At 35.9% G+C, this 18668-nt stretch overlaps 1 protein-coding gene across 1 annotated transcript in view; it reads left to right on the top strand.

The window, feature by feature from the left end:
• DNAH9 (dynein axonemal heavy chain 9) overlaps positions 1 to 18668 on the top strand; it is a 704007-nt gene that overhangs the window by 270177 nt on the left and 415162 nt on the right. Inside the window, exons 33-35 of the mRNA XM_049776731.1 lie at positions 10952 to 11079; positions 12798 to 12906; positions 15037 to 15184. Of these exons, the coding sequence (XP_049632688.1) occupies positions 10952 to 11079; positions 12798 to 12906; positions 15037 to 15184 (385 nt within the window). The remainder of the gene's footprint in view (positions 1 to 10951; positions 11080 to 12797; positions 12907 to 15036; positions 15185 to 18668) is intronic.

Below are 18668 nucleotides of genomic sequence, written 5' to 3' on the forward strand. Positions count from 1 at the left end.
TGCTTTCAGAATTTTGTCTCTATCTTTGGGATTCATCATTGTGACTAGGATGTGTTTTGGGGTGTTTTTTTCTGGGGTCTCTTTTAGTTGGTACTCTTCGGGCATGCAGCATAATTTGATTGCATGTATTCATTAGCTCTGGTAGTTTCTCTTTAATGATGTTCTTGACCGTTGATTCTTCCTGGAGATTTGCTTCCTGGGTCTCTGGGACTCCAATGATTCTCAAGTTGTTTCTGTTGAGCTTATCATAGACTTCTATTTTCATTTGTTCACATTCTTTGAGTAATTTTTCCATTGTTTGATCATTTGCTTTAAGGCTTTTTTCCAATTTCTTTTGCTGTATGTAATTGTTATTCATCTCATCTTCCAGTGTACTAATTCTATCCTCAGCTTCTGTTATCCCATGGGAAAGCTCAACCGTGTTTTTCTTTAATTTATGTACTGAGTTTTTCAGACCTGATATTTGACCTGAAATTTCAGTTTGGAGTTTTCTGATTTCTATCTTCATATTCTCTTGATTCTTATTAGTGTTCTCTTCCACACTTTCTTTGAGTTCTTTGAACATCTTCCATATTGCGACTCTAAACTCCTTATCTGAGAGACTGACTAGTTGGTTGGTCATGTTCAAGTCATCAGAATTGCCATCATCATTCTCTATGTCTGGCGCTGGCCTGCGTTGTTTTCCCATTGTCACACTTGTATTGTGGGTTTTTCTACATGTTGTGTTTGTATTCATTGGCTAAATGATGTGCACTGCTGGGAAGTGAAGCAGAGTGGACGTGCTCCTCTGGCTTACCCTTTCTGGGCTTGTAAACTTACCTTCAGGGAAGGCGAGCCATCTGCAGATGAGTCACACACGGTAAAATCAGGCTGAAAATAGAGCACAGTACAGAAGACAGGCAGATAGGGGTGCTGGCATCTGAGTTCCAGCAGAGTTTAGCGGCTTTCCCTTTCTGGGTGTGTAAGCTCAGCTCCAGGGAAGGCTCCAGGGGAGGTGAGCCCTCTGCAGATGAGCCACACACAGGATGAAATCAGGCCAAAAATGGAGCACATCACAGAAGACAGCAGATAGGGGTGCTGGCATGTGTGTTCCAGCAGAGTTCAGCAGCTTCAACTTTCTGGGCTTTTAAAGTCAGTCATTTCTTACTCACTCACTCGCTCTCTGTGTAGCTTCAGAATGCAGTTATTTGGGGGTTCGCTTCACAGGGCTCTGAGGAGAGCTTCAAGGATTCAGAAAAGACAGAGAAGCATAGGAGAGGGTTCCCTTGAGGTCCTCAATTTCCTCAGAAACAGCACAGCAGGGCGGTGACTCCATAGGTGAAGCAATCAGCACTGCACCTGGCAGTCCCCACAGTCAGCCATTTCTTACTCACTTGCTCGCTGGGTAGCTTCAGAATATAGGTTTTTGGGGGTTCGTTTCTCAGGGCTCTGAAGAGAGCTTGAGGAATTCAGGAAAGACAGAGGAGCACAGGACAGGGTTCCCTTGAGGTCCTCTGTTTCCTCAGAAGAAGCACAGCCGGGCGGAGACTCTGCAGTGAAGCAATCAGCACTTCACCTGGCAGTCTCCACAGTCAGCCATTTCTTACTCAGTCCATCAAAACTTATTTACAGTCAAAATTGATTATTGCAATGACTATATCAGTGTCTTTCCACAAAGTAATATCAAAACTTATTGACACTCAGAATACTGGTGACTACAGTCCCTGTATGTCTGTACCTATCAGTATTATAAGTACCCTACTACAGCCCCAACAAAATGGTTGAGTCTGGTCTATGAGAACCAAGAATCAATATACAATGCACTGGCAACATAAAAAAAGAAGCACTAATCAATTAAATTAAACAAAAAATCGATGAGATATTTAACCAAATAAAAAGAAACTTTTTAGAAAGTGAGATATTCCATACAAATAGTACTGAAGGAGCAAAAGAACACATTAGCAAATCATAGTAGCAGAATTGCACAGGAAAAGAACTATTTAAACAAACTAGGAAACAAAATACAAGCTAGCATTGGTAAAGAAGTTGGGAAGGAGATGAAAAAAAAGGGGTGGAAGAAAATAAAATCTAAGATACATAATAACAACGATAAGAGGCATAATTTCTGAATACAGTGATACAAAAATATAAGTAAAAAAAGAAAACAAGGTGAATAGTGAAAGAGATTAATGCAGAGAAATTCCACACTATCTGAAAGGAGCAATTATGCAAATTCAAAAGGCCAAAATATTTTCAAACAAAATTAATTCAAGTAGGACAACCTGAAGAAATATGGTAATCAAAATGACCAAGAGACAAGAGATAATAAATTTTAAAAGCAGTAAGGGAGAAGAAAAACCTGAAATATAAAGAAAACGTAATAACTTGCATCACTGGACCCAAACTGCATGCGCACCTCTCTCCCATTTCCACCCCAAGATATCTGGAGCTACCTGGACAGGTTTAGAACTCTCCATCCTGTGTCACCTGACCCAGAACCGCGTGCATATCTCAATCACACCCCCATCTTGGGCTGCCTGCACCTTGGGACAGGTTTGGAACTCCCTGCCCCACTGCTGGTCAGAATGTTGCCTGGTCCATCACCTATAAAAATCAGTATGGGTTGTGCTTAGTAAACTCAGAATTGAGCTGCTACATGATTCAACAATTGACTCCTGGGTATCTACCCCCAAGATGGAAGAATACTCATCCCAAGTATGTATGCACTTCACAATTTGTTGTAGCACTCAGCACAATAGTCTAAAATTGAAACCAATCTCGATGCCCAACAACAGATGATGAAGATCATGAAGATGTGGTATTTGTACACAATGGAATACTTTATAGCAGTTAGAAATGATACAATTATGGACTTTGCAGCAACATGGATGGATCTTGAAAATATGTTAAAAGAAGTAAGCCAGAAGAAGGATAAATACAGAATGATTGCATTTCTTTGAGGTATTTAGAATATATACCACAGCTACATATAGTAATCCATGAACAAATATAAGGTTCGAAAGAGTAAAAAATGCAAACACCATAGGGGCCAGTATATAATGAGGAGAAATGTTCAAATGAAGTGGAAGGGGGCAACACAAAAATGCGATTACTCATTATAACCTAAAGAAACCAGCAACAATGGAAACAGCAGTTTTGTATGCAATCAATCTCTAACCACATAGGACTTTAATAATGTCCTAATGTATTTATCCTCAGTACCAGGTGCAGAATATGATTAAAAGTCTGGACTCCTGCTGCAGTGATTACTAACAATATGCTTTAATGCCTTAATTTTCTCAAGTATAAAATAACCCTTCAGCTTCAGGGTTAGTATTCACAGAGGACCTAGGAAACAAAGGGTGGACACCCTAATTTTAAACATAGGTGCTCAATCATACTGGATACAGTGCCCATTATGTCAATATCTTGATATATCGTTGATATAATACTATCATTGATATATCAATGTCTTGATAAAATACTCAAATTTACTCAGTTCCTTTTGTTTATGTCTTATATTAGGACCCAAAGCATATGATCATGGAGCCCACTGGAACAGTCAATGGTGCACCACAGAGTTATGCTACAGGTCCCACTCATTGAACATGTTGTGGCAAATCTCTACTACCTTTTTCTTTTCATTTTTTCTCTCTTTTTCCCTCTATTTCTTTATTCCTTCTCTCCTTTATTCTTCTTCAGCAATTCAATTTTTGTTAAAAAAAAAAAAAAAAGAGCTCTCGCTGTCAGTTGCTTTTTAGGAAAGGTACCTCTATACTTCATATGCAGTACAGGAGAGTACATAGGGTAACCACATCCTATACTCCTCACCACCACATTGCTTAGTACTCTAGATGTGAAATACATGCCTGACCTAAAGAGCTCCAGCCACATATAATCTTGAAACCTTCAGTTAACAAAGACCACCTGTGAGTGAAGAAGAGCCTTGAAAAGGGAAAACCTTCCAATACTGATGCACTGGCCAAATCCTCTTTAACTTACATTCAATATTCTTAACTATTCTTCTTTTCTCTTCTCTCTTATCTACTTTTTCCCCTTCCTTTCTCTCCTAAGCCATATTATAACCAATTATTTATCTTTTCTTAACTCAATCATACCTTAAGAGCTTAGACACAGCCTATGAGGGTCAGGCCTCTAACAACAACCTAAGAATAGAACACTAATATCTTTCTTTATGTTGGCATGAGTTTGTAGACATTGGACTCTTCACTGATTGACAAACCTAAAATATAAACAAGCCATGCCTAAAATGTATGTAGCCCCTCTTATATATTATTTCTCCTCCCCCCTTTAGAAATCCTTCTAATCTCTCATATCCCAATCCTGATCCACTATCCTTCCCTATTTAACCCTCTTTACCCTCAGTTATTAACACATTAGATACCAAGATCAACCTCCTACCCTAATAAACCATTACCAAGCACCCAAACTGAAAGGACACCCTCCTAGCCCCACATTACATGCCTCAGCAACACACCAGCTGATTCATGCTTTGTGGACCTTCTTCTAACCCTCCTAATTGTGGACTGTTGCATGCTACCAATTCAGCCCTAGAAGGACCCCAGCCCAAGGACACTTCCTTCATGGTTACAAATAATTTCACAAACCCAACAAGACACAATGTGCTATGATAAAATGCCCTGGATTCCACCCCCTATGATAATATTGCAAAAGACTCAATGGGAAAGCCTATATTTCCATTATGTGTTTAATACCCCTATAATAATAATAATAATTCCTACTTGATTTATTCTCAAAAGTAAGTTAGGTTCATGAACAGCATTTTTTTCTTTAATGCCTCTTTTAAATGTATTTTTATTTCTTTTTTTGTCCCCAATTCACAATATAGACCAGGCAAAGGGCCTGTGTTGAGGTATATATGGGGTGCTTTTACTGTACCTTCTCTGTATTTTTATTTCTTACATTATATATCTATATAGAGAGGTATAATGGTTTCCTCTCTCTCAGCAACCTCACCTGTTTTGGTTCTGATTCGTAAAAAACATACAAGAAAAGTCTTGCCTGGGATAAAAGCTCGGGTCAAAAGCAGGGCACAGAGATTGTGCAGACTATCATTCTTTTTTTAGGTATGATCATGTTTAATATAAAATTCAAGAATTGGCTTTAGAAGTGGTTGGCCCAATTTTTGTGAGCCTTGGGGTTTTTAGGGGAGGTTTGAAAACGGTGCCCTTCACTTTCACACATCTACTCTGTGCTTTTCTACAACCCCACTAGTTCTTAATTATCATCTAGGAGACACATGGCTGTCTGGCATCACAGAATTTTTACTTTTATTTAGGGATACAGTTCAGAGTGCTTAGGGCTTAAACTCCTGGAAATGCTCAGAGGACCATATGGGTGTCAGAGATTGAACCCAGGTTGGATGCATGCAAGACAAGTGACCTTGTCTTGTCTATCTTGTCTACCAAACTATCACAAAACAATAAAGGTCTTACCTATGGTTTTTTGTAACAGCACATGACTACTTGGGATATCTCTGCAGACTATCATTCTTACCTCCAAATCCACCAGCAGAATAATATGTCACCATACTCTTTTGCATAGGCACTCCAAATAAAGGGAAATATGCACAGTCTATTAGGGATAACAACCCATATGTTTTGTAATGTAGGGTCACCTACCACTCTGAGCTTGTGTCATGTGGGCCCAACTTAGACTCCATGCATTTAACAGTGACTGTCTAATCCAGAACCCCAAATCACAGATGCGGAACTGACACAAGTTCCAGCAACAGCACCAGGAAATAAACTCCTCCCGGGGAAATTCCAAATACTGTCCTAGCACTAACTTGTACCAGTTTTAACATGACATCATGACATGAGAAAATGGCAACAACTTGAGCTAAGAGAGAGCTGCCCTATCTCACCACCTAATGGTATGATACAATTGGGAGACATGTCATCCTTTGCCCTAAGAAATAATCAAAATACTATTTACAGAAGACTGACTTTGACAAACATGTTCTGGACAGAACTTATCAAGGGACCAATGAGAAAGTTCCTAGCCTAGGCCTCAGCCTAGAAAGTGTACAAAAACCAAGATCTCTAATTCCAGAGGTCTGACTTTAACAACTGCAACTGAGCAGAAATTCTGGAACTATGCTGAAAGACTACTCCAGGCTTTGTCCTAGGATTTGAACAAAAACAAGACCACTAATTACAGAAAACTGATCACAACAACAGTAATGGAACAAAACTCTTAGAATTGTAAAGAAAAACTCTCTCCTAGCCTTCACCCTATAACCTATGCAAATAACAAGAGTTCCAGCTACAGAGGCAGGATGTCATCATCCACATCTGAGTGTAAAGTTTCCCAGCTTGATAAAAAGACCTTGGTGTGTGTAAATGAGTGAGTATGGAGCATGTAGTTGTTCCCATAGCAGTATGCTTCAAGGGTGGAGAAACCCTGTATCTCTTAGGCCAAGGAAATTTTCATTCTAATTTCCCTAACTTTTACCGTGCCTATAAAAAAAAGAAGAAAGAAGGAGGAGGAGGAGGAAGGAGGAGGAGGAGGTAGAAGAAAGGAGGGTAGAGGGAGGAGGGAGATAAAGAGGGAAGAGGGCGGAAGAGGAAGGAAGGAGAAGGAAGGAAGAAGGAGATATTTCTGAGCACAGAGTCAGGAATAATTCCTGAACACTGCCGAGTGTGACCCCAAAGCAAAACAAAACAATCAAAATAATAAACAAAATATTCAAACTGTTGGTATGACTCATGAGGAAAAAATGATGAAGTACTCAAATAGTTTGGATCCAGCAAAAGAAGAGACATTGGAATGGAACCTCCAGAAATAAAAAATACTAAGAGATTTAATATGAACAACAGATTTTTTGACAAGTGAAATCTACAAAAATTGAATGAGGAGAAAGTAGATAGCCTAAGGAGGGCAGTCCAACACAAGGAAATTAAAAGAGTAATTAAGACTTTCTTCAAGAAAAAATGTCCAGCTACAGATGGGTTTTCAGGTGAGTTTCGTTGAACTTTCAAAGACTTACTGCCACTGATTTTAAGCTGATCAAATATAAATTAGATAGTTCTTAATATCTTCTAAAATACTAAAATACCCAAAGCTCACAGAATAATAGCCAAAGAAAAATTATAGAACATTTTCCCTAATGAGCATTGATGCAAAAATCCTCAACAAAATATCCTCAAACTGAACCCAACATTATATAAAAATTTATACATCATGATCAAGTGGGTTTCATCTTCTGGATGCAAGGATGATTCAATATATAAGAATCAATTACCAGCATGCATCATATCAATGGAAGTAAAGATAAAATTATATGATTATATTAATATATGCAGAGAGAGTTTCTGACAGGATTTAACACCAATTCATGATAGAAAAAAACCCTCAGCAAAATAGGGATGGAAAAAACATTTATCAAGTTAGTAGCAGCTGTCTATAAAATGCTTATAATAAATATTAATATCAACAGTAACAACCTGAAAACATTGCTGTTGAGGTCTGGCAAGGATGTGTATTGTCAATACTCTCATTCAACATCTTATCAGTATTTCTAACAACAGCAATTGAATAAAAGAAAAATATCAAAGGGATCCAAATTAGAAAAGAGAAAATTTAATTACTTTATTGGCAGAAGACTTAATGATATACAGTGGAAATCCTAAAGAGTTCACCAAGTAACCTCAACAATCAAACAATACAGCAGTGCCAGTTGGAAAGTCATTACACAAAGGTTTGTTGCATTTTTTATATAAATAATGAGTCAGAGGAGAAAGAGATCAAAGAGCCTATCCCATTTAAAATGATGTCAAAAACAGGTGCCTAGGAATCAAATTTAAAAAATAGGTGAGAGACCTATATATAAAAGCTTTAAAATACTTAAGTTAAAGAAGTCATAGGAACATAAAAACATTCATTTCTCGTGTGAATAAAAAATAAAAATTATTAAAATGACCCTTATACCTAATCTATATAGATTCAATTCAATTCTTATCCAAATTCAGACATTTCTAAAATTTATATCAGTCAATTATAAAGTTTTTGTGGAATTAAAAAAGACTCCAGATAGTCAAAACCATATTAAAAAAATAGAACCTAGGAGGCAAATCATTATGTAAGTTAAAGCTGAACTATAAAGTCATAGTGATCAAAAAAACATAGTATTTCAACAAAGACACTATCTAATGGATCAGATTAGAATATCCAATACAAATTCACAAGTACATGGTCAACCAACTTTTAAACAAGGAGAGAGAAACTCGAATACAATAAAGGTAGCCTCTTCAAAAAATGGGGTTGGGACAGGTAAATTTGACTATCACCTGAAAGAAATTAAAGCTGAGTACATATTTTACACCTTATACAGAGGTCAACTCAAGATGAATTAAAGGTCTTGAAATTATAACACAATTTATGAAATACAATGAGGAATGTGTAGACAAAAATACTTCAAGACCTAGACCCATAGGAAACTTCAACAATCTGATGCCAATAGACAAGGCTACAGAGTCAAATCTGAACAAATAGGAATTCATCGAACTAAAGAGATCTGTATGGTAAATGAGACACAGTAGCAGGAAATGTGCATGGGTTAAAGGTGGTATACATTGTAAGGCTGAAACTAAACCATGAACAATTTTGTAACCATGGTGTTTAAATAAAAGGAAAAATATACCTACAAATTAAGAAAAAGAAATATGCTAAAACTAAAAGACATCTGATTGTGAAAATATTTTCACTTAACCCATCAGATAAAGGATATGCAAATATTAGCTTCCCTAAAACTAAAGCTCCATCAAAAATGGGGAGAGGGAAGGATCAGATACCACTCTAAGGAATAATTCTCCACAAAGTAAATAAGGGCCTCAAAGCTATAAATAACCCCGAGCACCAACAGTGCATATTACCAAATACATGCATACAAATTAAGATTTAAATGTCAGATGATTCAGAACATACATATTCTCCAAAGTTTTATTTGACAAAAGTTACTCAGGATTATTTAAAGGCTTTGGTTTATGACATGGTACGACAGTATAGTTGGTGAGGTGGTTTGTTTCTTTGCATATGACTAACAACAGTTCACTCCCCAGAACCATGCATGGCCCCCCTTTTTTATAATAATAATTTTTATTTTGGCCAAAGTGGATTACATATCTATCAAAGTAATATTTTATGTACATATAAACATTAAATCAGGGGAATTCCCATCACCAAAGTTGTCCTCCCATCACCCCATTCCCAGCTTGCATCCCATATCCTCCACCCTTATCCCCAGGGCTGCTAGTATAAGTGATCCCCTCTGAGTCTAGCTTGTTGTAGGTTGGATATTGATAATGATGTCATTGGCTTTGAATTTGGTGTTTAAGTCCAATCATTTTTGTTACTACTTAGTGCTTATACAACTATTTGGTTCTGTTTGAAGAAAAGAAAAGCAATAAAATGGGGTAAAAAAATCAAACAAGCCGAAAATGGGCGAAGTCCTTAGAGGCTCTCAACATCAGTTAGAGAGAAGAAAGGGAAAAAGGAAGAAAAATACCACAACAATACAAAAAAAATCAAACAAAAAATCCAATGAGTAGTACAGTAATAAAGACAAGCACCACATAATAACAACAGTCCTGAAATAAAAACAAAACAGCACAAAAAGAAAAAAATGAGAACAACAACAATAACAAAGCCAAGTAAAATAATAAATAAGTAAATAAATAAATAAATAAATAAAGATTATTTTGTGCTGCCTTTTTTTTTCATGCATAGGCACAGTTAATATTGGGGAAATTAGAAATGGAATTCCCTTGGCCTAAGTGATACAGGGTTTCTCTGCCCTTGAAGTATACTGTCATGGGGATACCTACAGACTCTTTGCTTGTTCATTTCCTCTCTCCTAGGTTCTTTTGTGGTGTATGGAAGACTTCTGCTCCATCATGGGTGATAAAATCAGACCTCTGTATCTAGCAATCTTGGTATCTGCACAGGTCCAGGATTGGAGCTAATGATGAAGACTTTCTTTACGGTTCTAGGAGTTCTGTTCCTTCACTGTCATTTTAATCAGTCTTTTGTAGTTGGTGGTCTTGGTCATTGCGCTGATCCTGGGATGAACCCTGGGATTGAGTCTTCTGGTATGTTTCCAGAAGGCCCGTTCAGTTGCAGTTGCAGTTGTCTCTTTCAGACCTTTGGAATTAGGGATCTTGGTTGTTGTACAGATAGTAGGCCAAAACCTAGGCTAGGGCTTTTTTATTGGTCCCAGGATAAGTTCTGCCCAGTCATGGTTGTTACAGTCAGGCTCCAGTCATCACCTAATCCTGAAACTTTAATTCAGGGAGGCCCAACCCCATCACTAACAAAATCCCTAGAAATCGAGAAAACCTCCCAACTTCAACGCACCGGCCCCCTTAACTCATAATGACTTACTCATGAAAAGTCCTGAGGTTTGGACTTGAACACATAGCCAGAATAAAATTAATAAATAAATAGTTCTACTGTAATTCCATCATATTACATTTGCTTATTCAAAGGTTTTTTTCTACTGATGGTCCTTTCTTGGGTGGACAGATGGAGATAATTTTCCCAAATAAAGCTTAGAGGCCTATACTTGGCAAATTAGACCTCCAATTGGGCCAACCAAGTTTAGGTGGACCTGAGATTGAAGTACTGCTCAGCACCTGCCAGATCACCCCCAGAGTTTCTGGGAAATGGAGTTTGTGGTGTCCAGGTTTTCACCCATCAATGCATGAGGGACTGTGTGTTGCTGGAGAATAGAGCTTGTCTACTTCAAGATATGCAACCAAACACAGTAGGATCTTTTATTCCTCACTATCACTGTTCTTAGAAAAAATATTGAAGAAAAACCTTAAGCATTGTCCTATTTTTGATAAAGTAAAATAGAAATCTACACAGCTGTGTGAAGATAAAATTAAGTGATGCTGAAATATAAATTAAGGTATATGGTTTTTTCCAGGACTGTTTTCATCCATTATGCGTGAGCTTGCGAACATCACTCATGATGGGCCTAAATGGATATTACTAGATGGTGATATAGATCCAATGTGGATTGAGTCTCTGAACACTGTTATGGATGACAACAAGGTACCAAGGGAGAAAGGGGTAGAAATTTCTAAAAATTCCTTATCACATACAAAATCAGACCTCCAGTCAAGGCAGGAATATCTAGAAATCTCAGTCCACACAAAAGCTCATCCTGAGCAGAGAAATATTACTAGTCTCTTTAATTTTTGTTTTGATTTGTTTTTGTTTAGGGTCCCACCAAGTGTTGCTTAGGACTTACTCCTGGCTCTACACTTAAAGATACTCCTAGAGAACTCAGAGGACTACATGTGATGCCTGGATCAAAGTGGGGTTGGCCATGTGCAAGGCAAGCACTTGACCCACTTGACCAACTGTACTATCTTTCTGAGCTTTTTCTTTAATTTTTAATTTTTCAGATGTATTGTTATATAGTGAACATATAATATTCTATACATTTATAGTGTAATATGTGAGAAATTGTGACTTTCAAGTATGCAATACATGTATACATGAATGTACAATTATCATCATATGTATATTAGATTTCAAAAAGCTATTTTTCATAACTAGAAGCTCAGAGTCTTCAACAGCTTTCAAATGTTATTTCCCAGTACATCTACAAAACCCTAGAAGCTACCAATTCACTTTTTGAGTCCAGTTTTTGCTAGATATCTTATTTGGGTAAAATATGTAGTATCTGTCATCATCATTTTTTCAAGGTCATCCACGTGGTTACAAAGATTCTTTATGTCTGTGAAAAACAAGTTGTTAAATATGCATCAGCTAAAAGCAATGATTTTATTCTGAGAAAGACACCATTATGAAATTCCATTGTTTTACAATTAAAAAGTAGAATTACACAAATTGAAATGGTATTCCTAACTAAAAACCTAAGTTTTATAGTTTAAAATATATCTAAATATGTCATTGATACAAACATTAAACTATATATGACTTCATACATAGGTTATATTTTGTCTCAATTATTGTAAATAATACTCTTGTTAATATAATCATGTAAATATCTCTTTTAAAATCCTAGTTTAATTTATTACCAGTATTTTCAGAGATATCTGAGCATTGATATATTACAATAAATAACTTTTATTTACTTCAGAAATACTTCTATTATTCAAACCATATTTAGTAATATAATTTTCATCATAATCTTTTCAACATAGATTAATATGTAGTAAATAAATATATATGAAATTAATTCTAAGTAATTTTTAGTCTCTTAAAGTTTCTTTTTATAAGGAAACTTGGTAACATACACATTCTGAGCTTGAAAGATCCCAAATACTAAATGGTGACAAATCATTATCTATAAAGAATTTTATGTTTTAAGAACAATAATAAGCAACTAAATAACAAATAAAATGGAGTTTAAGCTGAAGCTTCTCTTAAACTTGTTCAGAAATTACAACCAGATTAGAAGTTTAACAAAGGCCCCAACATATATTGAATAATTAAAATAATATATATTCTCCCAAGGAAACTTGTTTGAAAGAGGCAAAATTATTTTTAAATGATATTATTATATCAATTATTGATATCAATTTAAACTCTTAATAAAAGTTTTTTTTATGATTTAGTCATACATAAACGTGCAAACACAGGAAAATAGATTGCTAGGGTAAAATAAGAAAAAGAATATTTAAGAAAATTTATATAGTAGTCCTAAAAATAATCATTCATAGAAATTGTGAACAATACCTACCAACGGATCATGCATTTGAATTCCTTCACACTCTAATGTCCTCCCATATTGTTTCCAGGTATTGACTCTGGCAAGCAATGAGAGGATCCCTCTGAATCCTACAATGAGACTTCTCTTTGAAATCAGTCACCTGCACACAGCAACACCAGCAACTGTCTCCAGAGCAGGTAAAATGTAAAAAATAAAAAAATAAAAATTCATAGCTGAGAATAGGTGTCTCTAGTTTTCCATATGATGTTCCTGACCTTAAAAGAAGAGTTCAAAAAAGTCAATATACTCATCCATATTCTGACCCAAACCTCATCTCTAATCCACATTCCTGTGAGTGAGTATTCTAAACAGGATTGTACAATTTTTCTTAACTCATGAATGTAATAGTAATAAAAATTCTCCCTAATCTATGCACAGCTATCCTCTGTACACAAATGCCTCTAAATAGGATATTTTTTACAAATTTTGTTATATAATTTTAATTATGTTTTAAAATGTTTTATTTTATAATATAATTTTGTTATGTTCTAAGTGATAGAGCAACAACAGCGTTCAAGTTTCTGGCATAATATATAGTATTAATATTGATCCTTGTTACCCATGATATCCCATCCTTATGTCCACACCAATCTAATGGCCCTTCCCACCCATCCCTTACCTCTTTCATTGTTGACAGTAATTGTCTTACACTTTGTTTCTTTCTCCATATAACACATATGAAAATGATCATTCTTTATTTGCTTTTCTGCCTCTGACTTATTTTTTCAACATAATAGCCTCAATCAAACTGCCTCAAACTCCATGGTCCTTTTGTTTCCAAAAGCTGCACTATATTCTGGTGGATATACTGGCTATACCACAGATTCTTTACTATTCATCTGGTAATGGACATTTGTTTTGCTTCTATATCTTGACTATTATACTAAGAACTGCAATAAAGTATTTATATATATATTAAATTAATGTTTTACATTATGTATTCAAATGTTATTTTGAAGTAATGTCTTTATATTTTGAAAAAAATTAGGATTTCTTTAGAGCAGGTCAAACCTGTATGGTCACAGAAATGACTGATAATTGCAATAACATCGCTGAATCTTGGCTTTGTGAACTATCTTTTCTCTATCTCTGTTGGCACTATTTATCCACAGAAATTGGAGGACAAGCAGAACATATTTTCTTTGCTCTATGCAGATTCCTTTTCAAAAAATTATGCTGAATTTGAAGAATTTCTTGTTATACTGCCATACATACTTGTCATACATATTGCTATAAGCAATAAGCACAAATCTTATGGTTCATAAAATAACACAACTGTATACTTTTATTTTTTTTTTGTGTGTGTGTGTGTTTTGGGTCACACCCGGCAGTGCTCAGGGGTTTTTCCTGGCTCTGTGCTCAGAAACTGCTCCTGGCAGGCACGGGGGACCATATGGGACTCCGGGATTCGAACCGATGACCTTCTGCATGAAAGGTAAATGCCTTACCTCCATGCCATCTCTCCGGCCCAATGTATACTCTTATTTTTATAGGAAAGTAAGGTGGACCAGATAAATAATAAAGAACATAAGGCATTTTTCTTGCATGTGGCCCAACTTAGCTTTACCGCCAGCATCACATTTGGTTTCCTAAACATAGGCAGGAGTGAAGACAGGGAAAAAGTGAAATACTAAGCATATCTGTGTTCATGCTCAAGATAGATAGTAGGCAAAGAGATAGATTAGATATATGACCTGCATATTAAATATTTAAAATCAAGGTGTCATACCAGGTGCACTCTCTGTGAAGGACCTCAGGAGAAACCGTTCTTTGTATCTGTCAGTTTACATATCCCTTGGCCTAGGGGTTTATCACCACAACATTCATTTCCACTTTCACATGACCTCCTCTGTATAGGCCTTTTTCTTCATTTTTTAGACATTTGTAAATATATGTTATCTCAATGTCTCAATTACATATAAACTTGTATTTTTTGCAAACAAAATCACATTTGGTTGTTAGTAAATAGTCATATATTTGGAGGGATTAATATTTAATCTGCTCTATACACAACTGTGACAAGCATTGCAAAAGAACCATAGAGTTCTCTTATGAGCCCAGGCTTAATATTAGGAGCTTTCTTGACAATGCTATCTGTCAACTATTATCAGAATTTATCTCAATATTAAAATCATTTTTCCTAGTTTTCAGCTATATTTATTGTATTTAGCATCATGAAAACATTTTTATAAACAAATAAAATATATTTCTGGTATGATCATGACATATATAAAAATGTACTAAGCAATAATTCTCTGTGCTCCTAGGGATCCTATATATCAACTCAGCAGACCTGGGGTGGAATTCTCCTGTGAGTAGCTGGATTGACAAGAGGGAAATTCAGACAGAGAGAGCCAACCTAACTATTCTATTTGATAAATACCTTCCAACCTGCTTAGACACACTCAGAACCAGGTATGCCAAGAAATCTGAATAGTAACAACTAAAAGTAACAACAAAGAGCTTACTGATTCATGTGTTTCTCTGCTGTTGGTACTATTCCTAATTCAGATAAGACTAAATCAAGTATGATCACTCTGTATTTAGGCCAAGGATTTTCCTTTCTATTTCCCCCATAATTTGCTGGGCCTTTGCAAACAACAATTGCCACTCACACCATTTATACTGCTTTTCCTAATTCTATCTTTGAAAAAAAAAAAGAAAAGCTTACTAAATCTTCTGCTATTGCTTTAATGAGTTCATTGGTGATACAATGATTTTCACAAATATACTTGCTACTGAACTTTTTCTTCTTTCCTTTCTCTTTAATATTATAGCTTTTCTTTCTATTTTCTATATTGCTTTTGGTCATCTGAAAAATGTCTTATGATCGTTATGTAAATTATTTGATGCATTTTATATAAATAAATTTATTAAAAACACATAAAAGAAACTAAAGTTGTCCTGTGTGCAAATGTTAGAGGCCATCAAACTTTATTGTCAGTTTATCTAGAAATTGTGCAAATAGGATTTCTTAATTACCTTTTATAGGTGCCATGAATGTGTAATTGAAGGTGCTTTTAAGTTGTTATGTCTAATAATAATCATGGAATCTTTTGGATTGTGACAAACAGAGGAGTGTCCTACTACAATAAATAAGAGATTAAAATAATACTTGTCATAGACATGTGGACCCCACTTTTTAGTACTGGTAATGCTTGCTTATGGTCCCCCAAATGAGGCATTGTTTAAACAGTACTGCTCTTTTGGACACCATGTTTTTAATGTATCTCATAGATTTGTAAGTGAAAAAGCTCCTATTTTTAACACTTAGCACATTAAAAAAGACCAGCTACTATTAAACAGATATTTATAGCAATGATTATTTGTGTCTGCAGAATTATATGTGTTTGTCTTCTACTATGTTTTATGCTTTTGTTTTTTATACCCTCCTTTTTGGTTATTTACTGAATTGTCTTATGAATTGAGCATACAACTTTGTAACGAATGTAATGACATTCAATCATCAAAGGCTGTTGCTGTGATGACAACATGATTCAGATATCTCATATTCTAGAAGATTCAATAAATTAGAACAATCTTAAGTTCCAGATAAATTCCAGATAATCCATCACTAAAATCCTCACTGATACTCAGTCAAGCATATGATAGAAAATTTCTCATGAATGTAAAGGGAAATTTTTCCACAACAGGAGAAAAAACACTCATTTCATATCCCCCACCCTCACCTATTAAGTCACAAACATTTTAATAAATTTTATATAACTAAAACTGAGATAAGTTAAGTAATTGGCATAGTGATAAGGAGAATTCTACTCAGTTGTGGATAACAAAATCAGTCCCCTGTCACTAAAGATCTTGGTATTTCAATAGGCCATAGGGCAAAATCTAGGATAGAATGTTTTGTATGGTTTTAGATCTGTTCCATCACGTTTGTTGTAATCAGTCCTCTGTAATTAGTGATCTTGATTTTTGCACTGAACCTAGGTCAAAACCTAGGAGAGAGCCTTTCCTTATGGCTTCAGAAGTCCTGCTAAGTCAAGGTTATCAAAGTCAGAACTCTGGGATTAGTAGTCTTGTTTTTGTACAAATCCTAGGCCAAAGCCTAGGTTGGCAACTTTCTTATTGGTCCCAGGAGAAGTTCTGTCCAGTCGACTGTCAAAGTTTGTATTCTGTAATTGTGATCTTGGTTTTTGTCAAGTCAAAGGATGGCATGTCTTCTGATTTCATCTTACAATTAAGTGATGAAATAGGACGACCTGCTCTTGGATCAAGTTTTTGCTGTTTTCTCATTGTCAGCATGTGTGTTAGCCCTGTCACAAGTTTGTGCCAGAGCAGCATTAAGGATTCTCTAGAAGGAGTTTGGTTCCTGGTACTGTTGCAGGGAGCTGTGTCAAATCTTCATTTGGGATCTGGGGTTCGTTTTTGGACAGTCCCTATTTGACCATAATGAGTCGGGTCCTCATAGCACAAGTTCAGGGTGAAAAGTGAGCCTGTATTATAAAATGTAAAGGCTCTTATCCCTTGTAGATAAAAGTCTGTTTCTATACATAGATTTTCCCCATTTTTTTAGTGTGCCTATGCAAAAGGGAACAGTGCATATTACATTGTTGGAGCATTAAGGGCGGGGGTAAGAAATGCTATACAGCAGGGGTCTCAAACTCGCAGCCTGTGGCCGTTTGCGGCCCTCCATACAACATTTTGTGGCCCGCGGCCGGCCTTCAAATATCGCAGTATTCGCGATTATTCGCTTACCGAATAATCGCAATAAAAATCGCATTAGTAAGAAAAAATTACATTAGACATTCGCATACCCTGAGCAGTTCCGTTTGGGGTATGCAAATTTTAATGTGATTTTTTGCGATTTTTTTCTTACTAATGCGATTTTTTATTGTGAATATTCGGTAAGCGAAATCCCTTATGCGGCCCTGCCTCACCTGGACTTTGCCTCCTGCGACCCCCTAGTAAATTGAATTTGAGACCCCTGCTATACAGTCTCTTTGTCCTATTTTTGACCTGAATTTTTATCCCAAGCAGGTCTTTCTTCTTCTAGAATTTTATACCAAACAGTATAAACCAAAACAAGTGAAATTAACTAATTAAACCAAAGCAAGTGAAATTAACTAATACATATAAATGAAAATTGATAAAAAGTAAAAAAATAATTAAAAGAGGATGGAGGATGATACCTATTCCTTTAAAATAAACACACTAAGGGGTATAACAATTAAGGTATTAAACATACAAGGAAAATATAGATATCCCCATTAAATCTTTTGAGATATTCTTGCAGTGGGGAGGTCCATTTTTATCCCATACTGTAGTCTAGTTAAATTTGATAATTGGTTTGCAGTAGTAAGGGATCAGGTAGTGTCCTTGAAGTGGGGTCCTTCTATAGCTGCATCCAGTAGCATGCATCAGTTGACATTTAGTCAGGGGTGAGAAGAAGGGCCAAATAAAATGAGTCAGCATGAGTAGTGGTTGTACCTTTTTGCCGGTCACCAGATTTGGGACAAGGAGGATGTCCTTTCACTTTGGGAGCTGGGTGGTGGCTTCTTGGGGCAGGAGTTCAGACTCGGTACCTACTTTGTTAAGAGCTAAGGATAAAAAGGGTTAAATAGGGAGGGGTTTGAATAAGTATTGGTGGGGTTAGAGGATAGGAGTTCTGAAGAGCTGGAGGAATAATATATATAAGAGGGGCTATATACACTATAGGCATAGATTGTTTGCAATATAGTTTGGCTGACAAAGAGGAGTCCATTGTATACAAACTCATTCCCACATGTAGAAAGAATTAGAGATCTCTTCATAAGTTGTTATTAAAGGCAAGACCCTCATAGGATGAGTCTGAGTGCTTTAGAAATAAATGAGTTAAGAAAAGATAAATAAATAGCTAAAATATAGATTAGGATAGCAAGAAAAGAAAAAGATAAGAGGT

Source organism: Suncus etruscus, chromosome 7 (genome assembly GCF_024139225.1).
Source record: "Suncus etruscus isolate mSunEtr1 chromosome 7, mSunEtr1.pri.cur, whole genome shotgun sequence".
Taxonomy (NCBI): domain Eukaryota; kingdom Metazoa; phylum Chordata; class Mammalia; order Eulipotyphla; family Soricidae; genus Suncus; species Suncus etruscus.